Here is a 23,659-nt window from a genome sequence, read left to right as displayed (position 1 = left end):
ATTTGTTTTTTGTTAATTTAACAGAAAAAGGTTCATTTAAGCCAGATTGCATGCATAAAAACCCAAATTGCTCAGAAATGATTATTGACAGAGGCGGGATGACATAAAGCCCTTAATAATTACAGTGAAAACTCCAGGCTGGCATAGGTGGATAGAAAGCCATTGGTTACACATTAATGTGGACAATGTCTAGGCAGTGTAGATAGATGACACATGCAGGTCTCACATTAATTTAAAGTTCATCTATTATCACTTTACTTATTGAAGAAGAGGTTCCATTCTATTGAAATGTTTAGGCCTTGTCTAACAGAGTCTAAACGGTAAATCCATTTCTGCTTGAGTTTGCGCAGGGCTAGTCCCTGTCCCCTCCGCGGAAGGGGTTGCCTACTGTTTGCAATATTGCCCAAAAGATGTCATTATGGGTATGGTTCTTGGCCTTGAAATGTGCCACCAAGGGTTTGTCCTCAACTTGGTTGCGCACACAGGAGCGGTGTTCGCAAAACCTTTGCCTTATTTCTCTTTTTGATTTTCCGACATAGATGAGGTCGCAGGGACATTTGATTATGTATACAGACCATTTGGTTCTGCAATTCGTGAAAGAGTTGAGGGTCCAGAGGTTTCCTTTTAAGTCAATAGTTTTGAGATTGGTTGTCAGAGAGCAGACAAAGCAAGTGCCGCATTTGAAGTGACCTTTTACTGCTGGGAGGTGCCATAGCGTGGTTTGTTGGTTGCTTGAGGTAACGACTTCAGTGTACGTATGCACGAGACGATCTTTCAGGTTGCGGCTGCGTTTGAACGCAAACCAGGGTTTCTCTGGTTTGAAGGAATCGGTCTGCAGTTTGTCCCAATGTTTGAGGATAACTTTTTTGTTGGAGTTACTTAGTGGAGTGAACATGGTTACGCAAATCATCTTGGTGGTTGATTGTTCTATTTTGCTCTGAGTTAAGCAGGACTCTCGATTAGTGTTTTTCACGCGCTTTCGGGCTTGGCGGACAATGTGTTTGGGGTAACCTCTTTCTTTCAGTCGGATAGCCAGTTCTTTGCTTTTTGAAGCATATTCGCATAGTGTGGAGCACTTTCTTCTTATTCGTAGAAATTGGCTGTATGGAAGATTAATTTTGAGGCTTGAAGGATGAAAACTTGAGTATTCTAGGAGGGTATTTTTAGATTTTGGTTTTCAATAAAGAGTGGTGCCTAGAGAATTGTCTGGATTTTTGTGAATTTCTAGGTCCAAAAACAGTATATGGTTTTTGTTGTGGTCAATGGTGAATTTTATGCAATTGTTCCGCGAGTTGAGCCATTGTAGAAACAAGAGGTGATCTTCTTCTGTCCCTTTCCAAATCATGAACACATTGTCTATATACCGTAACCAACACCCAATCGATCGTTTGAAAGTGTTGAGTTTGTTGTAAATTGAGTCTTTTTCGAAGGCATCCATAAATAGATTAGCTACATCCGGGGCGAAGCTGGCCCCCATACTGGTTCTGTGACACTGCTGGTAAAAGGTATGTTTGTAAATGAAGTAGTTTTCCATGAGGGCTGTTCTTGTGCATTCATACAGAAACGCTGTAGGTGGTTCTGTTTTTGTTCTTTCTTCTATGTATGTTTTAAGAACTTCTAGGCATTCCATTTGGGGAATACTTGTGTATAACGATTTCACGTCAAGGGTTACTAGTAAATCATCTTGTTCCACTTGTATTGTGTCCAATTTCTTTAGCATGGCCGTTGTATCTTGAAAATAGGAGGGCATCTTAGAGATGAATGGCCTTAGGGAGTAGTCAATGTAGATGGATAAAGGTTCCAATACTGATCCAATGTCAAAACCTGGCGGGTTTGCTTGGTTTTTGTGGATCTTGAGGAGCAAATAGAATGCTGGGATGATTGGGTGTTGGTTTACCAAGAATGCTTTCTCATCATCATCTATCCATCCCTCGTCAAATGCGTGGCTCATGAGATTTGTGATTTCGGAAAAAATCCTCAGAGTTGGATTAGTGGGTATCTGTTTGTAGAATCTTGTGTTTGAGAGTTGTCTGATAACTTCTGCGTTGTATAGGGTGTGACCCCAGAGGACTATCCCGCCGCCTTTGTTGACTGGTTTAATGAGGAAGGTCTTGTTGCTTTCTAGTGCCTGCAGTGCGAGTCTTTGGGCGGCTGAAAGGTTGTTTTTGAAACAGATTTTCTTATCAAAAGTCTTCTGTAGTTCGAGGAGGATTCAATTTTCAAAAGAAAGTATTTCTAGACATACCATGGAGGAGAGGGGGGTGAAATTAGATGGAGGTTTTAGACCCGTTGATTCGGGTGGCTCCTTTTCAGTGCTATCCCTGAAGAAATATTGTATACGGATAGTGCGAAAACAAATTCGTAATTCGACCTCTGTGGTAAAAAGGTCAGCATTTGCGCTTGATATAAAGCTGAGACCTTTACTCAGGACATCTATTTCGTTGGAGGACAGGGTATGATCACTGAGGTTGAAGATCGGGATCACCATGTTTGTTGTGGGGGGACCCATTGTCGTGTCCGCATTGGGTGCTGGCCTTGGTAACAGGGCCTGCCTCGTTGTCCCCTCCCTTGAAAACTTGAAGCCTGCTGAGGGTTTGTTGTCCACCGGTTGTTGAATCTGAGTTGGAACTATTGGAAAATGTCACAAATGTCTTCCTCTGTTGTCTTCGTGGGTTGTGTCTATTGGTAGATGCGTTCAGGTTCAATTGGTTGTAAAAGCCAGGGACCAGATATGGATATGTCTTCTCCTCCTTGTAGTTCTTGATGTCGTTTTGAAGCTTCCACAATTTTTTGTCGATTGTGAACTTTTGGAATTTCTTGATTTCTTCTTCACTCTTGTCCAGATGGGTTTTTATGTCCGGAATTACAGAGTCTTTCTTGATTTGGTCTTCTAGTATTGTAAGTTCTTCTTTCTGCGCCTTTGTCCGAAATCACACGTCTCATGAGCCACGCATTTGACGAGGGATGGATAGATGATGATGAGAAAGCATTCTTGGTAAACCAACACCCAATCATCCCAGCATTCAATTTGCTCCCCAAGATCCACAAAAACCAAGCAAACCCACCAGGTAGACCCATCGTGGCCGCCATTGGATCAGTATTGGAACCTTTATCCATCTACATTGACTACTTCCTAAGGCCATTCATCTCTAAGATGCCCTCCTATATTCAAGATACAACGGCCATGATAAAGAAATTGGACACAATACAAGTGGAACAAGATGATTTACTAGTAACCCTTGACGTGGAATCGTTATACACAAGTATTCCCCAAATGGAATGCCTAGAAGTTCTTAAAACATACCTAAAAGAAAGAACAAAAACAGAACCACCTACAGCGTTTCTGCTGGAATGCACAAGATTAGCCCTCATGGAAAACTACTTCATCTACAAACAGACCTTTTACCAGCAGTGTCACGGAACCAGTATGGGGGCCACCTTCGCCCCGGATGTATCTAATCTATTTATGGATGCCTTCGAAAAAGACTAAAATTTACAACAAACTCAACACTTTCAAACAACCGATTGGGTGTTGGTTACGGTATATAGACGATGTGTTCATGATTTGGAAAGGGACAGAAGAAGATCTCCTCTTGTTTCATGGCTCAACTCGCGGAACAATTGCATAAAATTCACCATTGACCACAACAAAAACCATATACCGTTTTTGGACCTAGAAATTTACAAAAATCCAGACAATTCTCTAGGCACCACTCTATCGAAAACCAACATCTAAAAATACCCTGCTAGAATACTCAAATTTTCATCCTTCAAGCCTCAAAATGAATCTTCCGTACGGCCAATTTCTACGAATAAGAAGAAACTGCTCCACACTATGCGAATACGCTTCAAAAAGCAAAGAACTGGCTATCTGACTGAAAGAAAGAGGTTACCCCAAACACATAGTCTGCCAAGCCCGCAAGCGCATGAAAAACACTAATCGAGAGTCCTGCTTAACACTGAGCAAAAGAGAACAATCAACCACCAAGATGACTTGCGTAACCACGTTCACTCCACTAAGTAGCTCCATCAAAAAAGTTATCCTCAAACATTGGGACAAACTCCAGACCGATTCCTTCAAACCAGAGAAACCCTGGTTTGCGTTCAAACGCAGCTGCAACCTGAAAGATCGTCTCGTGCATACGTACACTGAAGTCGTTACCTCAAGCAACCAACAAACCATGCTATGGCACCTCCGAGCAGTAAAAGGTCACTTCAAATGCGGCACTTGCTCTGTCTGCTCTCTGACAACCAATATCAAAACTATTGACTTGAAAGGAAACCTCTGGACCCTCAACTCTTTCACGAATTGCAGAACCAAATGGTCCGTATACATAATCAAATGTCCCTGCAACCTCATCTATGTCAGAAAATCAAAAAGAGAAATAAGGCAAAGGATTTGCGAACACCGCTCCTGTGTGCGCAACCAAGTTGAGGACAAACCCTTGGTGGCACATTTCAAGGCCAAGAACCATACCATAATGACATCTTTTGGGCAATATTGCAAACAGTAGGCAACCCCTTCCGCGCAGGGGACAGAGATCTAGCCCTGTGCAAACTCGAGCAGAAATGGATTTACCGTTTAGACTCTGTTAGACAAGGCCTAAACATTTCAATAGAATGGAACCTCTTTTTCAATAAGTAAAGTGATCATAGATGAACTTTAAATTAATGTGAGACCTGCATGTGTCATCTATCTACACTGCCTAGACATTGTCCACATTAATGTGTAACCAATGGCTTTCTATCCACCTATGCCAGCCTGGAGTTTTCACTGTAATCATTAAGGGCTTTATGTCATCCCGCCTTTTTCAATAATCATTTCTGAGCAATTTGGGTTTTTATGCATGCAATCTGGCTTAAATGAACCTTTTTCTGCTAAATTAACAAAAAACAAATGTGGTTTCTTCCATAATGTTGATTTTGCAACTGTCAGTGATTCATTCCAAAACACAACCATATGCACAAGTTGCGTCCTTGATGTGTTTTTCTGCCAGCGGTCTACGTATTCCATGGCACTATCCACTCTGTGACTCGACATTTTTTTGCGAGCCAAAACAATCGCGCTTCCCCCCACCCATTCAGGTACGACACTACCCTCCCCGACATGCACAGCACTAAAGACATGACACCACTCTTCGTGACATGCGCAGTCCAACCCGATGCTCCGTGACTGGACTCCTAGAATAAGCGCACGCAATCCGCACATGCGCACCAGTGTCTAATGTGACACAGCTCGTTTCTACTCCTCGAGGAAGAGCTCCTGCCGCCGAACAGCTTCTTAATCTATTAAGCAGGTAAATTCTCCCGCAGCACGTCCCTCACGGAACCATTTTCATGCCGTTGGGTGCACCCCATTCAGGGCACCCCGCACACAACTGTTGTTGCAGTATTTACTGCCGAGTGAGAGCAATCACTTGCAATGTCCCTTGCTGACACCGTTTAAATTACCACGGTGAACGCAAGTTGAGCGTTCTGCAAAACGGCTCGTTTTTGCTCTTTCACCAGCCAACGACCTTTGGTCTAGACCACACCCAGATTCGGCCTTAAGTCCATGAGGCAAAAAAATATTTTTGCATCGAGGCCCAACCACCCACAGCCTCTTTGTAAATGCTTTTGATTTTAAAATTACTACGGCTTTTTTTTTTTTTTTTAAATTTACAACTACTATGGCACCGCAAATAATTTGGCCAGCACCTCACCGACAAATAATCCGAACAGCATGGTCATCACGTGTAGCATATCCTCTGCACCTTTGGCTCAGTTCAAACCACCACGATGTTTCCAACGCATTAGCCACCTAATAGTCTTTTGACCTGTTCATGCACTCTGGCCACCACCCCCTTACCTAATTTATTTCCTTTTTACTTAGTTTCTGGCTTCTGACTTTCACTCACAGCCCCCCAGTCTAAATGTATTACTGGACCATCAAGACCCGAACCTAGGCGTCTACTTACCTGCACATGGTAGGTCAATTCTTTTGCAGCATCCTTTTAAATACCTAGACACCCTTTTGGCCACACTAACAAAGTCCCCTGTCATCCATAGGTGGACGCACTTCCTTTTTAACATCAACCCGACCACAAACAAACTGTCCTGAAGACCGTTCGGTACCACTCAGCAGCGCTGCTTTACTCTATACAGCCACTGCCACCTGCCATCCAAATACCAAACCAGAAACACCTCATTGTGTGTCGACAATGTTAATGTATTGTCATTTAAAGCAATACATGAAATACCTCTGTCACTCTGCCTACTAACTCACAAATATGTAGGCCATAATGTATTCAATAATGTACATCTTCAGCGCTACGGCGCAGTTTGTAAATATGTCTCGTTTTTTGTTAGTATAAATTTAAGTTTTTTTGATATTCCTGTATCTAAAGGTGTTTTCTCTCGAGCTAGCAGCTACCTAGCTCTGCTGCAAACTTGTGACCCTATGTCACGCCTTCGGTTAGGGTAGCTTTGACTCACTCTTGTTCTTACTGTATATGCGTGAGTCAATGAGAGTGTCAGTTGAATGCATGCGTGGGTGTGCCTTAGACACCGAGCCTGCCTCTGATTGTGCACGGAGAAGGGAGGGGGTCCACTGCCTGCCTCTGTGCGTGGGAAGGGAGGCGCACAATGATAATAATGTGGGGGTATGAGTGTGCGGTTGTCATGTCATGTGCTGGCATACCCCCCATCACCCTCACTGTGACGGTATGGTATGCCAGGACATGACATTGCATGTTTTAATGGGTGTCAGGAGTAAAGAACATATTAATTATGTTTGCTTTACTCTTGATACTCATTTTGTTATGTGGCAAGTGTGGCCTAAGCTACGTTGGTGGCCAGTTTGCATCATTATATCCAGACTGGCCTACCAACGAAGGCCATTCCTGCTACGTAATAACAAAATGGGCATTGGTAGTAAAGCAAACATGAATGATTGCTTTTTATTGCTTTATTCTTGATGCCCATTAAAAAATGCCATGCCAGTGGCCATCAAGAGTAAAGCAAACATGATTCAGGTTTGCTTTACCCTTGATGCCAATTTTGTTATTACGTGGCAAGACTGGCCTATGTTGGTGGGGTGGGCCAGTCTGTACGTATTTGTATATATTCTTTACTGCATGTTAGTTGAGAATTGGTGCAGTCACACTGTGCGAGACTACTCAACACATCTGCTTGGTATTAGGTAACGTACCTCTTCGTATAGGTCTGTACTACACAAGTTGGTAGTGTGACTGAGCAGCCAGGCCTATCTCAAGGGGGTAAATGTGAGCTGTAGAGCTGTACAAATGAAATTCGTCAATACAAGTAACACTTATACTCCAGGTTTCAGTTATAAATAGTTATTTATTTAATTAACATCCATTTTTAAATAAGCTTCTTTACAAAGGCAATTTGTTGTAACAATGTAAATAGGCTTTAAAATTACTTTTCAGGATCAAAACAAGTTAGTGAATAATCTTTGGATATGCTTCTTACACAATTCCTACACCCTGAGGTGACTTCAGTTACAAGGACAGTAATGGCATTTATATATTACACTAGTAAGCTTTGCAGATTCTGAGGTTGTAGAAAGGAAATGATTAGGGGAGAAAAAAGGTTAGAAACGTTTCTCTGTAAATGTGAGGACAACTAAGTCTTCCAATGAAATCTAGATAGGCCTTTCCCAGCAGTATCAGTACACAACAAGCTACCACCTATGAGGGACAAACAATATCAAAGTCAATGGAGTTAGAAGAGTCTTCAGGGAACCAGGACAGCCAAAGTCATTTGGGACACAGTCTATGGATCTGATGCACTTCGCACAAAGTTAGAGAGGTTCAGTAAAATCACTGTAGGGGTCACAAGCTGTAAACTTGTGAGAAGGGAGTTGGAATCAACTCGAAAAGAAGGTAAGCCAATGCGATTGAGAAAAGTGTGGCTACAGGCAGTGAGGTAAGTACCCCAAGCCTAACCAGTATCTCTGGTTAGAAGAGTGGTCCGGCTGGATTCTGTCTTGCTACAGCAGTGCAGACTCATGTCCCTGAGCCTCAGTCATGTGGACAAGAGGGAGGACGTCTGGAGGGCTCCTGCAGAAGTACTTGGGAGGGTGTCAGCAGCTACAGGCTCTTTTCGGTTCAGCAGCACTTGACGGTTTCAGCGCTTAGCAAACAGCACTGATGCGGTTAACGGATAACGGTTGGACTTCCTTCACTCCTTCGGTCCTGCACTCTGGTGAGGCGATTCTGGATCTGGAGGTCCTGCTTCTGGAGGGTCCTTAGATTCCTGGAGCTTCTAGCTGGATTCGTTACAGCTGTAGGCGTTTCACTCGACTACGGACAATTGACCCCTGACATTGAGCTTCCGAAGCAACGGAGCGGCACAGCAAGTCGGGGATGGTGGTCCAGTGGAGTTGGTCTCAGAGTTAGTTTGTCCCACTAACCGAAGGGGAGAAGTTGCTCCATCCACAGCTTCTCTGTCTAGGTGAAAAAGGAGTTAAGTACAGCAGCAGGGCTTCACCAGGAAATTCAAAGTTCCAGGAGGTTTCAGCAAACTTCGTTCACGGTTTCTTCATCTGGTGTTTCTGACAGTGGTCGACTCTGCCTGTAGTCCCAATTCCCTCGCCTTTTAAGCAGGTTTCATCCATTCATGCACAGCCTAGGCTGCCAATCACGCAACAGGGTGGCTGTCTCGAAAGGATAGCCAGCTAGCCAATCAGGACTAGCTGCACTCAGGCATTCCTAGAGAAAAAGAAAAGGGGAGTTCCGGGACCCTCCCTCACATCCTGTCCTTCCAGACACACTGGAGCCAGGAGCACTCTTCAGGGCTGAAGCCCGCCAAAGGCAAGACAAACAAAGGGCTCAAACCTGTATCAACACACAAAGTAAAACCCAAGAAAGACCCCACAAACAGAAAATGGTGAAAAAAGAAGGCAGGGGCCATTTTGACAAAGTGGTCGCCCGTGGGTGCTTTACTGCATCTGAGGGTTCAACCTTCGGAAGAACAGCACGCTGGTAGGAAAAAGTAAACCGCTGCCACCAGCCATTTAAAGTAGTGATGGTAACATAAACAGTTTACATGAGAATGTAGGATAAGGGGCTACTAGGTAACCCTTCGAGCACTCCACATAAGATGGTGTGTGCTGGACCTACAAAGAGAAAAGGTAAGTAAAGTCAATTTCACTTTACTGTTCTTGGGAACTGTAGTTCACCCAAGTAAAGGTATTTAAACCTTATGAGAAATCTAAGGGATTTCTCAGTGATACTGCAAGGAAGGTGCTGTGTGTCACCATACAAAAAGCAGATGCCTATGGAGTTTATCGGACTCCAAAAACAGTGAAAACACAAAATCCAAATCCGGTAAAAACACATGAGAGAGTGAGAAAAAGGTCCAACTTACTCAGAAGTTAAAAAGAGCTGGGGGTCTCTAAGGTGGGAGGAATTAAGCACCAAAATGAAAATTCTCCCTATCATTGCGCAGTACAAAATATATCCCATTGTAACCAAATTCTTAAGTAAAAGCACCTAGATGCCTCTGGGCTTTTTGCACTATATAAATTACTAAATAAATAAATATCCAGACTGGCCCACCAATGCAGGCCAATCTTGCCACATCACTGCAAAATGGGCATCAAGAGTAAAGCAATAAAAGAGCAGGGTTATTGTCCACCAGGTAAGTGATGTTGCGTTGAGTGACAGATCCATGGCTGATCAAGCTAATATAAGACAGAAAAAAACAAAGAACCGGAACAATGTATCAAAATAATACTCTAAGGATTCATGCAAATGTTTCTTCAACTTACCTGGCACTCCCCTGTAAGTAATGGGCCACTAGAGGAGGAGTCGAGTGGGAGAAAAAACAATTTGCCCCTTAATGCCCCCACCTATAATCACACATTGGTTAAATAAGAAGAACCTCTAGAAGTAATAAATGTTGAGAGGAAGCATAAGATAAAGGGTTTTAAGGTTAAGTCCAATATACTGATATAGGACAAGGGTACTATCACTCAATTTTTAAAACCTGTAAGAAACCTGGATAAGACAATTGGATATGAGTATTTTGACAGTCTGCTCCGATACAGAGATACAGATGGCTCCCGAAGGAGTTGGTTGGTCTTAGGATGCGGGCCCCACCAATTCTTTGGGGGAAAGAGTTTGAAATGCACAGGTTCTATGTACAGGGGTATCTTTAACACCTACGGCTTGTGAATGTATACCTAAAAATATGTACAAAAGCGCAAACGATGATATATGGGTGGCTCTGCTGGAATATACATTTATACCTAAAGGCCCTCTAGTGTTAGAGAGAAAAGTTGTGTGGTCAAATGATGTTATGACTTCTAAAGAGGTTCCCACGAAAGGGGTTGAGAAGATTTTCCCAGTATTTTTCTCATTGCAAGAACGCAGAAAAAGGGGCATGAGAAAATCAGTAATGTTGTACCAAATGTGGAAAAGAAAATCGGGAAAACAACATTCACGCTGCCTAAAAGAGGGGAGATACATTCTGTTCAAGATTCCGGTTATGGTAAGGGTAAAGGTAAAGTACTAGGTGAAAAATTACCTTTCCTAGAAGTTAAAAGGAAGTTTAAAGTTCAATAATTTCCCCCCTTAAATAGGCAATATTTGTTGGCTCTATTCAAAGAAATTCCTAAATTGACCCCAATAAAATCTGGGGACTTGACTCGGGTGCAATTTATTCACCCTGTGAGAATTGATATAGTGATGCCTGGATTTAAGTCTGAACTCATTAGAAATATAATTTTGTCAGAAACCTGGGCATTTAATGTTATGGGATATGATATGTTTACTTTGGAGGATGAACTAACCTCCTATGAAAGTGGAGAGATTGAAGTGGATCCACGTGATTCTCTGGTGGTAAAAATTAAATTTGAAGATAATTTTCGCTGGGCGACCAATTCAGTAGGTCCAAAAAGAACAGCTGCGTATGATTGGCCATGTATTTTAAATAGTCTACACACAAAAAATGGTGGGTCATATTGGGAATGTTGAGAGAATAAATTTAAAATATCCTCTTGGAACACGCAGCGCTTTGCCCATTTATCTAACCCCTATATTCTTTGGGCTAGGTCGGAACTAATAGCTCTACAAGAAACATGGAATTTAGAAATGCCCATACTAGAGGGATACACTCTATGCTATGAACCAGCAAGAAAAGGTATAATGGGAAGGCCGTTTGGAGGTTTGGTTTGTGCAATAAGAAATTACTATAAACGAATAATGGCAAAACTTCCATTGAATGATGAAGGCATTTTGTCCGTCTATCTTAAAATGAACAAGAAGGGGGATTTGGACTTGCATGTTTGCTTAATATTGAATGCGTATTTTATCCTTGGCAATGGAGATTTAATGAATTTTCTAGTAAGGATAAATGAAGTTCTGGAAATATACTTGAAGGAAAACATTAGCTGTATGTTAATAGGCGATTTGAACAGCAAATGTTTGGAAGAGCATTACTATCAAGGACCGCGGGTAAAAGACCTGGAGGCCAGGGATAAAGGGCAGTTATGGAAAGAGGTTTTGAGTATTTGGGATCTCTCCCTGGTAAATGGTAATGTTAAGGGAGATATTCCCCCCCCCCCAACATTATGTGGGTAAATTGTGGTACAAGTTCCACATTAGACTACATTTTTTTGTCATAGGAACTCTTTAATTGGGTTGAAAGATTAGAGGTTGATGATTTGAAAGAAAGTGACCATCTTACCCTATATTTGGGAATTGACTTAGAACCCCTCCTCCACAATATGTGTGTTGAAATAAGATGGGTGAATACTAGAGTATGCTGGAGACTGAAATTTGCTGGCAGATTTAATATAAAAATTGCAGATTGTCTATATGAAGATAACAGGGAAAGGCTGACACCCAAAAGATTTGCCCCTTTTCTACAAGATACCCTTGTGGACTACTGCCGTTCAGTGAGCTCCTTGAAGGTGGGAGAAATAAAAAATTACATATTCACATATTTGACGACAATACCAAGAAGGAAAAACATTTCAGGCGACAACTGAGATCCGTTAGGAAGTTGGGGAGCCTAGGTTTTCCTTTGTTGAAGAAACTGAAATAAGATTACTCAAATTGGATGAAATCAAAGAGGTATCTGAGGTACCAGCATGGCGCAGAAAGAATGCAGGCTTCTCGGAATTTGAAAAATGGGACCTCTTCTTGGTCACTGATTAAAGATAAGAACTCTCAAAGATCACTGCAGGCCAATCCGATTACAGCGGATGTCTGGGTTGACTTTTTCCTTACATTCTATGGTGAGGTCCCCTTTACTGTGCCTTCGGTCACATGAGGTTTACAGATCTGACCAATTGTCTTAGGATTTCCTTGATATCACCCTGGAGGACGTGTATGGTGCTATTACCAGATCCAAAAGTTTGAATGCGCCGGGGCCAGATGGCTTTTCCAATCCCACCTTAATATCTGGTCCTGAGTTATGGTCTCACATATTGTTGGAATTATTTGAAAATGTGATACGATTAAAGATAATTCCTCCTACGTGGAGAGAAGCAACGGTAGTACTTATTTATTAGTCAGGTGATACATTGGAATCGCCCAATTACCGGCCCATCTCTTTATTTGATGGAACTTATAAAATCTTTACATCCCTGGTTCTGAAATAATCACTTAAAGAAACAAAAGTACCTCTGTGTAGTGATATATTCTAAACAGGATTTAAGAAGGGTGTACATATCTCCCTGAACTGCTTCATTATATCACTCTTGACGAGTCAGGTTCAGGATGCTGGCCGACAAATATTAGTGGCCTTCCTCAACATAAAAAAAGTCCTTTGACTGTGCGAACCGGGCCCTCTTGTGGATAAAGTTAAAATATCAGGGATGTCCACCTGCCCGGTTGGATACGTTGAGGGCTCTACACCATGATACAAGATTAAAGGTGAGGTTGCATGGCACTGGGAACTCCTCAGACAGGATACAGACTGAGTGGGGTTTACACCAAGGATCCGTTTTGGCACTTTCCTTTTTAATGCCTGTATAGCAGAGGTAGGGACAGCCCTCCAAGGAGTGAGTCCTTACCCTCCTAAATTAGGAAACCTATTAATTCCTTATATTCTATATGCAGATGATTTAGTGGTATTGGATTACACGCAAGTAGGTCTCCAGAAAGCCCTGGTTGCAATTAATGAGTATTTTAGAGGTGTGGGCTTAGAAATTAGTGGCGCAAAATCCCAAATTAGTGTCCTAAATAAACTGACAAAGAAGGAAACAAAGAAATGTCAATGGGTGATGTAAGGAAGGCATGGTATCAAAGTAAGACAGACACAAGTGATCACAGTTGAAGAGTGTTTATTAAACAGTAAAATGGGTGTGATAAACGCCTAATCTAAACCTAAATCTAAGATGGGAGCAAGCTACGACCATCAAATGATAATAATATATTCCTATTGGAGTCTAGTCAAATAAAAGGGCCTATACTAAGAAAACCTATTGCCAATCCTTGCCGCTATGCTATAAAAGAATGTGGGATAATGTTCACAAGAAAAGAAAGAAGTGTTCACAAAAGGATAAGTCGGGATGTTATGGCGGGGTCTCCCTTCCCCATGTTTTTAGCACAGGGCAACCCCGGACTCTTGAGCACAGCACACTCCTGGGCTTCTCCGGCACAAGGTTACAGTTCCTTTTCTCTCATATCAGGACCTTCTGTGTCTAAGTCTCTTTCATGCAAAGTCTCTTGCTTCAGAGGGCCTGATGTATCATAAACAACAAAACAAAAGTCCTTCTATTTATCTTCACGTCTGGCGATTATTCTTCACCCTTGGATCCCCCTCACCTGGGCTCTGGTCCTTCTCTCAACATTAGCCTCCCTCAGTCAGGCTCAGACCAACCACTCAGGTTCACACTTGTCATCACAATGTTCACTGGTGTACTACTGCTCACCCAAATTTGCAGGCATCCCTCAGTCGGGGTTCACATTTGCCTATTATCACAGTTCACTTAGTTTAGCTTTCCCTTGGCATCCCTCCCTCGGGTTCACATTTGCCTCCAGAATGTGCCAAAGACTTTTAAATGTAGAAGGGGTTTGGCTTGACCCTCGTATGACCACCTTGACACCTTACGACGGCCTCCCCTTAGGCCTCTTGGTACTTGTAGTTTCTAAAACAATCGAAGACTTTCGACAATGCACAGGATTCAACATAACCCGGTGCAGGACCACTTCGATCAGAGACCTGAGTTCGCCTGACTGGGCCAGGGAAGGAGACTTGCTGTGGGTACTGCCAGGCAACCCCAGCTGCCCCTGGTCTTGCCTTCTGGAGGTACAGCTCTCTCTCCACAGCACAGTCTCTCCTGGACTCAAAGGGCCAGTCTGACTTTGCCTGGCCTCATTAGTGGGACAGTATGATCCAGAAAGGGGGGGGGGCAATCTTCCATGTCCATGGTTCTCTGTCGGTAATCCTCATCCTTCCAATCTCTCTTCTCCTTGTCCCAGTGGTTTTAGGGAAAAACTGTGGAGGGAATTTGAGAGTTTTGGTTTTTCTGATGAATACTGCAAAAACCATGTGGGTTTTCGTCACCTGAGAAAGGGAGTCCCAGGGTTCAGACAGTGAAACACCCTCAGGTTTCTCACAGTGATTAATGACCAGAGATTAGAACAAGTATCAAACTTTAAATATTTAGTCAAATCGATTTGCAGTAATAATAACATATATAAAGAATGGGCTGTGAGTAAGACTGAAGTAATTCCTTCAGTGATGCAGTTGAGACAATTGGACAAGAAATTTGGACCCTTCTCCCTTCATCCCTTATTGAAATTGTATTGCCAGATTATCCTGCGAGTAATCCATGGCTCAGAAGTGAATACTAATGTGGGGATTTGGCCGCAGTTTGAGGGTAAGATCTGGCTAAGGTGCTTTCTTTACCACACGATACCCCAGTGTCAGCAATAAGACACATAACTTTGAAAATATATAAAAATGTATTAGAACCTCCAGGCGGTTCCCTGTTTATTTAATTGCAACGTATATTGGGTCCAGGCATTTGTAAACCACTTTCTTTATGGGTTGAAAATTGTACTAAGATCAGTTCACGTAGGAATATCGGAGGAAATGCTTTTGTCTAGACCCAACACAGCAAAGAAACGCCTCTTTGAAGTGGATTGGGTTGAGAATAGGACTGTGTGATCAACGTATAAAGTGTTTGAACACTTTGTTTGTGAGATAAGGCCTGTTGGATCAATGAATGAGACATTGCACAAATATCCTAAAGAGTGTAGGAGAGGCTGGCTCTACTTGTAGTTGAACTTGTGCTCTACACATATAGTGATGGGGGCTAGAGAAAGCATTCCTTGAGCGGAGCAAATGTGTCGGTTCTGCCACAGGGAAATGGAATCATTGTATCATTTGGTAATTACATGCCCTCTACTTTGTAGAATGCGTGATAATATATTGGGGAAACATTTGTGCTCTACAAGACTTGGAGGGACTAATTGAATGTGGTACACTTTGCTGGTGAATGCTGCCATGAGATTTTTAGACTCCATCTTCCCGGATCAATTGTGTTAACATACTAGATTGTGTGAGAAAGAAGGAGATTTAGGTGATAGGAATGTAAGACTTTTAGTTGTGATTAATTGTCTTTTAACTCGGGTTAATAAGGAATTGTAATGTTGTTTTATTGAATTAATGGTGATGAATTATCGTGATGAATTGTTGCTCTTGTGTTGCTGTTCTTTGCTTTTTATGAATTGTTTGGTTCTGTCATATCATCAACAGTAATTTGTACGACTGGTGTTTTTACGAATATATTTTGCCGAAAAAAGTCATCAACATTTTAATTTTATTATTTTGGGTGGTTCCCCGCCACAAGCCCCCTCCCCACCAATTTATTACTGTTCCCAAACCCTTATCTGCCCATTCCCACCCCTGCCCAAAATTCAGATGATTTTTTTCGGCAAAGTATATTCGTTAAAAAAAAGTGTCATAAAAACGACTGTTGATGAAACAACACTATACCAATTGTTTGTTATATGTCCTGTGTGAAAAGTTTATGGCTAAACCTTCCAGCCATCACCTCTTTGTTTTTGCTTTGTACACTATAACACACCATAAATAAATAACAAAATAAAAGGCAAAAATGATTCATGTTTGCTTTACTCTTGATGCCCATTGTGTCCTTATGTGCCAAGACTAGCTTACTTTGGTGGGCCAGTCGGATATGTTTTTTACTATGGCACAGTAAGAAATACTCATGTGTACTGTTCGAAACTTTAATCTATTGGATCTTTTTCATGAGTAACCCAACAAAAGCGATTGCAAACTGTGTGGCTTTTAACTTTTCAAAACGTGTGCTGTAAAATGAACCACATGAACCCATTATTTAAAAAAAAGTTCGAGGGGAGAACCGACCAACTCCAGTGAGAGAAGTGTACCAAAAAGTAGTAGAAGTGTGTCTGCGGCAGAGGGTGGGGGAGAGTAGGAAGGAAGGGAGCAACATGCAACACATGTTTCAAGGGTTGCAGTCATGCGGGTTGACAGCCAATTGAGTTGAAACAGATTTCAGTTTAGCTGTCACTGATATCTGGTGGTAAAGTGCAGAAGTGTGCTTTAACTTCACAAAGAACAGTTCCGGAATGGGGAAAATGGTTGCAAAAAGTAGTGGAGCTGTTAACAGTAAGAAAATGAAAGTAGTGGAACACCGCTCCCGACCGTTCACGCTCACGTTCGACTCCCCTTTTTGCCAGGCTCCCTCGCTATGCTCAGTCGCTCACACATATTTGGGAGAAACATTTATGACCCTCCAATTTAAAAATTCTCCAGCCACAACTGGAGATAGGAGTGTTTGGGATAGGAGGAGGACAACCTTTGGGGCAAATGGTAACAGGCAAAGGGGAGAGGTATTTGGCACCATGACGGATGCATGAAGTCTGCTAATAGGGGCCAGCTACTGGAAGGGTTCTATGGAATCTGGGGATGAGGACTTGGAGAGGTATATTTAGGCACAGAGCATGCACAATGGGCTGGTAACGGAGATGTGGGGATGCATGGAATTGACTGCCCACATTTGGAAAACTAAAGAGAAAGATATTAATAGGTTTGTAGGCAAAAAAAGGAGAATTGATTTTCAGTGGAGTCGGGATTTCTCGTGGTGGAGGTAAAACATGAAGAACAAAGTACTATTTTCGGATAAAAAATTGTTTTCCTCCTAATGAGGGTTTGGCATGCATGGCAATGAAACTAGTAATGGGAATATTGCTTTTTTGAGGAACAGGGCATAAAGACTGGTAGTGAGGAACTGGTCCTGGGGTTTGGAGGCTGGGAATAGAGGTGCAGGGAGGTTGATGTTGGGTGGGAATGGGGGCTGATGTTCAGTGACCGTATCAATCCAAGTTCCTGACTCAATGAAGTCTGGGAGCGGTAGTCTTCGCTTGCCTCAGTTGAAGCAGTTGGCCTCACACAACTGATTAGTGACTTGGAAAAGAAAAGCCAGAGTTTGGAAGCACAGCGTCCTGGAGGGATAGAGCTGCTAAGTTATGGCATTGGGGTGGTGAGGTTGAAAGCAGGCTTGTAATAGCAAGGAAGGGGTACATGGAGACTGGTAATTGGGCTTGGTGCGAGAGCGTGCTCCTGGACCATGATTATGCTGTGGTGGGGAGGGGGGTAATAATGCATCACACTATAGTGCTGGGAGGTCCATTATGAGGACTTTTCTAAAATGATGATGTAATAGGGATCATTGTAATGGGGAGCGAGCAGTTGGGGCATAAACTGTGCAAGAGCCACACTGTCATCCTAGCCCAATAATGGGAGTTCCCTAGCCTCTTTGTCCTCCTCTGAGGCCTTGCAGAGATGCAAATAAAACAATCATGTATTTAGTTAGGGACTGTGGGAATGTCATGCCTAAGACATGTCTACACTGGCTTCCCTAAAGCCAGAACTATTGAGATTCTTTTTTTTCACCTTCTATGTCTGTTTCTTTTCTTCACCTTCTGTGACTGGTACTTCCCATTTGTGTCCCGACACTTCTCTCTGGGTCTGTAGATGAGTTCAGAGCCCTGCCTTGTTGTTTGCCCTCCTAGATGCCCTGCAGGGACCCTGCCCTATGCAGCGCCACACCTCTTCCTGAGTCCTGTGTTAGTGGAGGTGGTCTCTCGTGTTTCTGAACGACATATTATGCTGCTGCTCCTAATGTTACATAAACCTGTGGGCTTGCCTTTTTGTTTTTTAAATCTATACAACCCTGCATTATGCACAGTGTGAAACTGAAAATGCACACATGGAAATGGTCGTAAATGCTGTGGCTTTGCCGCCTCGGACCAACTCTCAAATGCACTGTGGGAGCAGGCATGTGCAAAGAAGCCGGTTACATTGTAAGGAATCCAGAAAGCAGTTGGCAATACTCTACAAGGAACTCCCAAGTATAATTTGCTTAATGTCAGGAGAGTTTATGTTGTCTTTGCTCAGCATGTAGTTATGTAATATCTTGCGCGGGTACGCAGTTATTCCGCTTCTCTGAAATGTGTTGCTGCAAGCAGGTGCAAGATGAGAAGAAGCGTGTTATTAATCTCAAATGTAGTTCTTGTATCAGCACTATCTAAACCTTTAGTAACGCAGTCAGAAATTGCCAGGCGCCTGCACAATTGCTTATTCTAATTCTGTTTGTTTGAAAGAAGTTTCACAAAGTGATTAAATTTGCATGAAGTAGGACTTCATTGCACATGGGGTCAGTGGAGGGAGGGAGGAAGGGGAGTAGCAGGGCCAGCAGGTGCACCTATGAATGGGGTGGTTAGCGTGTTGCTCCAGTCCCGGTGTGCCTGATGCTGGCATGTCAAGGTAAAACAAAACCTAATGAGATGAAGGCTAAACAGGAAGGAAGCAGCCAGCCAAAGTGCTGTATCCTTGCAGGCGCACAGAAACGTTATGCTACAATGTTATTTTGGCCTCCAAGGTGAATTTTCAGCCAGAACTGAAAAGGGCTGCATAGGGTGGAAGTAGCTGCAAACAGCCCAGAAACTGGAACTATTCATTTGGCACGTGCCAGGTGTGAGTGCCTCCTGTTTTTTGTTGTCATTTTTGGAGCTGCAGTCCTTGATTTTTAATGTCAAAAGCAAACCTCCAAGTATTGGAAATATAACATGTCAGCTGGGTAAGGATATTACAGGCACACATCACATGGGGCAGCTGGCTTGTTCTGCCATTTTTGGCAGCTCTAACAGTGAAGCCAAGCTGTAAATGCATCTGGAGTCTGAAGTGGCTTTTTACTGGGTGTTCACTGGCAGTAAGGTTCATCTACTGTGTATTACAAGATATTAGCACACCCTACCAATCTCTTGTCCCATTTAGAGGAAGCTAAAGACAGAAGAGGTGTACTTCAAGAAAAGAACAGGAGGCTGCTCGGTTTAGCAACCTCCCAAACAATCGCTGAGCAAGACAATTACCCATTTTTACTTGTTGGAAATATGCGTTTTTCTTTGTTATCTGTAAAATGTATTTATGTCTGTATCTTGTATATACAAAGTCATGTGGCTATTCATATATTAATAAAAACCTAAACCTACCCAGGTTATCCAGAATGTCTTTTACTCCCTTGCATCTGAATCTCCTTTGAGAACGTACCTATTCTGATAAAATGGTCTGCACGTTTTGGGTAATGGGTTCTAACTCTCTCCTTCTGCTGCAGGTCCCACTGTTGTTCCTGATCCACGCTTTCCACACCACCAGTCGAAGTGACAATGCCTGAGTTTGACATGCCGGCACCCGTGTGCTTCATTGAGAACACCCCAGAGGGAGAACTGAGGGTGAGGCAGGAGGCTCTGGAGATCCTGTCCAACATCACTCAGCCTGTCGTAGTGGTGGCCGTCGTGGGTCTCTACCGCACCGGCAAGTCCTTCCTCATGAACAAGCTGGCGGGCAAGAGGACAGGTGAGTGAGAAAGTGGTTAAACCTAAAGCCACCTGATCTATGCGGATGGCCCAATGTCAGCATTCTGCTGTGATCATGGAACTATTTCGCATTCCTTATTAGGCTATTGCAGACTTCAAATTCACTCGCATTTCAAGCAGTATGTATACAAATACGTTTTGCACTAGCACAAAAACACATTCACTTAAAAATTAACGCACATAATATACAAACATTGATTATCTTGAATCAATGTTTCCACAATTTACAGCAATACATAGACCAATATCTTAAATCTTTAAATAACTCTTTGCATATTGGAATCTTGGTTTAAAAAACGATCTGCCTTCCTGTAGGTTGGAGTTGTAAGCAACTCATCCACAGAGTTGAATCATATGAGAATTGTGAGAGCGTCTCAACTTGACATTACCTACCTTTAACGCAATAAAGGCAAGACATTTTTTTCCCGGTTCATCTAACAGTGGTCAAGAGCAGAGAAAATAAATATCTCCATAAGCCATTAAGTCATAATAACATATCCTTGCAGCTTCTGGTATACCAAGCTATGCGCCCCCAATATTCCAGCGCCTGATTCTGAACAGTGACATTTTAGCACTTGTCACCTTGCTTATGGGGAGTCTATTCTATATAAAAAAAATTCATAGTGGCCGGTGTTCTTAAATGCTTCATAATTATGCTAGAAGCAATTCTACTAGTGGTGATCTAATCTCAGTCCCAATCCTAGCATCAGGGGTCGATGGAAGTAGACGTTCAATGAGGTTCAGTGCCGCACACAAGCTTTTGACGTCACAGGATGCTAATTGTTGTTCGCTTTTAATTTATTTATATTACCCCATATCAGAAATGCATATAGTAATACTGGTAGGATTTATGCTAGATAAGCAGCATGCAGAGGGCAGATGGATAAGCCCCCACCTATAGTTTTTAACCCCACCACCCGTAGTTTTTATTGAAGAGGCAAAAAAAAAAGTCACTTGGGCCCATTCCACCACCCTTCTGGACCGAGGTGTACCTGCATGCCTACAGCCGTGACTTTGCATATGGGCGCCCACTGTCCTGACCCTCCTCTACCGGCATGGTCCTCCCACAGTGGATCCTGGACTAGCCCTTCCCATCTGCATCATTCTACCGGTCACGTGATACACAGCTTTTTTCTTATTTAATACCTGTTCCTTGGGGGGTCCTCCTTCAAAGGCTATATACGCATAAGGGGATTACAATATCCCGTTTACTCCTGTATGCGACTGATGGTGACCATCTTGCGACCACATCTACACTTGCGCTACTGTTCTCCATGATGCAGTCCTTTAGGTAATTCTCAGCTGCACCTTCCTGGCCACAACCCTCCTAACGACTTTAAGGCTTTGTGCATCTTTTCCCTCTCTTGTCGAGGGATAGAAATTAGATTACCTAGATTACCTGAGTGGGGGGAGGTCCTAGCATTACGAGGGGTTCAGTGTGATGGAATAGTGCGGGCATAACTAGGAGAAAAGAGGGTAGAGCTGTAAAAACAGAAAGGCGCATAAGAGAAAGTATGAAAGGCAGCTTTCTTACTTTCTCTAAGTGCATTTCAGTTTTTACAGCTCTACTCTATACTCTTTGCTAGAGAAAAGATCTGAAACACTCATAATGCTAGGACCTTCCCCCACTCACGTAATCTAGATAATCTAATTTCTATCCCTCATCTTTCCTTGCTGCCCCCTGATCCCTCCTCTCCTCCTATACCTATTGGGCTCCTAAATCCCTCATCAGTCTAACAAATGTCTTATGATCTTAGCTATTCGGTTTACATTTCATCTTCATAACTGAAGCTTGTATTCCTCCCTCTGATAGCGCTTCTCTTACAAATTCCCTCTCTAACGTCTGCCACTCTCCACACCACTCCATGCTTTATTACTCTTCCTACGCTGCAGTACTGCATTCCTCTTACTTACTTCTCCTCCCTTTGAATATCACTTTATTTCTTGTTCCAAACCCCATTCCCTTACCTTTATGATGATCTGTAGTACCCTAGGCCCTCTCTCCTCCTGCTGTAACAATCTTGATTGTTTCCTCTTCTTCCTTCTACCCTCCACCTTCCCTTTCTTCCTCGTTGGTGATTTCAGTCTTCATCTTTTTATGGTGCATCTTCTCCTTTCCTTCCCTTGCTTGACTTTTATGCTCTTATCCAGTACTACTCCCCATCCTCTCGAACCAATGGCTCTTCCTTCTGATCCCATTTTTTCCTCTCTCTCCCCCTCTACTTCGTCTGTGTAAGCTACTCCATTCTTTGTCTCTAATGTGATAAATCCGATGTGCTCATCACTGTTTTCCCGGTGGTGACCTCCTCCCTTGTGGCCAGGGGACGGAAGCTGCTACCTGATCCCAGCCCTGGAACGGCTGTGTGAGGGAGGATAACATGAGGGGAGACACGCTCTGGGGAGATATCCTGACTTCATCAGATGAGGTGTGGTATCCCCCATTTCCCATGAGGAAGATCCACTGTTACCCAATACCCTAATGGCCTATTGCCATGCATCTGTTCCCCTATAGGGAAAATAAAGAAACCTTTTCCCAACACCCTTTAGGCCAAACTCACATGCATGACCTGATGAGTAAAAGCTCCAAGAAAACCCTTTTTCAGTTCTAGTTTTCCTTCATATATAACTGATCTTCCATATGTAATCATTTAGAAATGCTCTCCAAGTATTATGCATCAGAAACCATCAATGGACTTAAATTCCCACAGTCATCTAAGTACTGAGACAAGGAGGATGAAGAAATTGATACCTAGCGGCAGGAGCATCAAGCTTAATGAGCGTGCTAGTTGTTGGGTGAGAACACCTCTGCATGGGACCTTAAAAATGGTAAACGGCCTATGAGAGAGAGCTCAGGAGAAGACGTGGCATCTCCATTGAAGGCGGATAGAAGCTGGAGGCACAATCCGGTGTGCGGAAGCTGGTGGCACGGGCCGGTGTGCGGAAGCTGGAGGCGCAAGCCGTTGTGGCAGAACAAAGTAGCTCGCCAGCATGGAAGGAAAGTAACGTGGTGTAAGAAAGACGTGCTGTGGAGATGCCAGGAATCATGAGAAGATTCCTCGGCAGTCGGGAGAAGCAGCGTTGTCCTTACCGGCAACCGAAGGGAAACCAACTTATAGGAGCGGAGCTGCAAGAGAAGCTGGAGAGACGTCAGTGCCTCCCAGAGCGGGAAGCAAGTAGCAAAGGTAATCGCGAGCGAGACAGAAGACGCTACACAGAGTCAGCAAGTCAGCCCGAGCAGAGTGGGGACCCTTGGACATTTCAGTGACTGTGCCAAAGAGAATTTGAACATTGTGAAGTTACGGAAAGTGAAATGATAAGAAGATTGTTTGTAAATCGAACAGGCAGAATTTGAACATTGTGAAGTTAAAGAAAGTAAAATAATAAGAAGATTGTTTGTGAATCGAGAAGGCAGAGTGCCACCCCGAATCCCAATAAAAAGTGCATGCAAATGTGGGGAAAGCTTAAAAGAATTGTGAAACAAGTAGATAATACCAAGCTAAGAAAGGTATATGCTACTTGGATGTAAAGAGGAACTCTGAAATATGAGAAGTCCTGGCAAGCATACACCAGGCAGTTGAAAGTACAAGAAGAGAAGTCCTGACACAGGAGTACACCAGGCAGCTGTGAGTGCAAGAGAAGTCCTGGCAGGAGAGTACACCAATCAGTTGGAAGTGCATTAAGAGTCCTGGCAGGGGAGTATACCAGGCACATTGCAAACCTACAGGGAATGTCAAGCAGAAACAGTGTTTGTTAAACAAAGAAGGAACTTGTGT

The 23,659-nt window shown here is 43.0% G+C and overlaps 1 protein-coding gene across 3 annotated transcripts in view; it reads left to right on the top strand.

Moving 5' to 3' along the window:
- The window catches only part of LOC138530222 (guanylate-binding protein 1-like), an 865,941-nt gene that overhangs the window by 179,026 nt on the left and 663,256 nt on the right, over positions 1 to 23,659 (top strand). For all 3 annotated transcript variants that reach the window (XM_069640892.1, XM_069640890.1, XM_069640891.1), the window contains exon 2: positions 19,625 to 19,866. In XM_069640892.1, the coding sequence (XP_069496993.1) occupies positions 19,677 to 19,866 (190 nt within the window). In that variant the 5' untranslated portion in view covers positions 19,625 to 19,676. The remainder of the gene's footprint in view (positions 1 to 19,624; positions 19,867 to 23,659) is intronic.

Source organism: Ambystoma mexicanum, chromosome 1q (genome assembly GCF_040938575.1).
Source record: "Ambystoma mexicanum isolate Mex_15411 chromosome 1q, UKY_AmexF1_1, whole genome shotgun sequence".
Lineage (NCBI taxonomy): Eukaryota > Metazoa > Chordata > Amphibia > Caudata > Ambystomatidae > Ambystoma > Ambystoma mexicanum.
The sequence above is the reverse complement of the archived record's forward strand: the minus strand, read 5'-3'. Positions and strand labels throughout refer to the sequence as shown.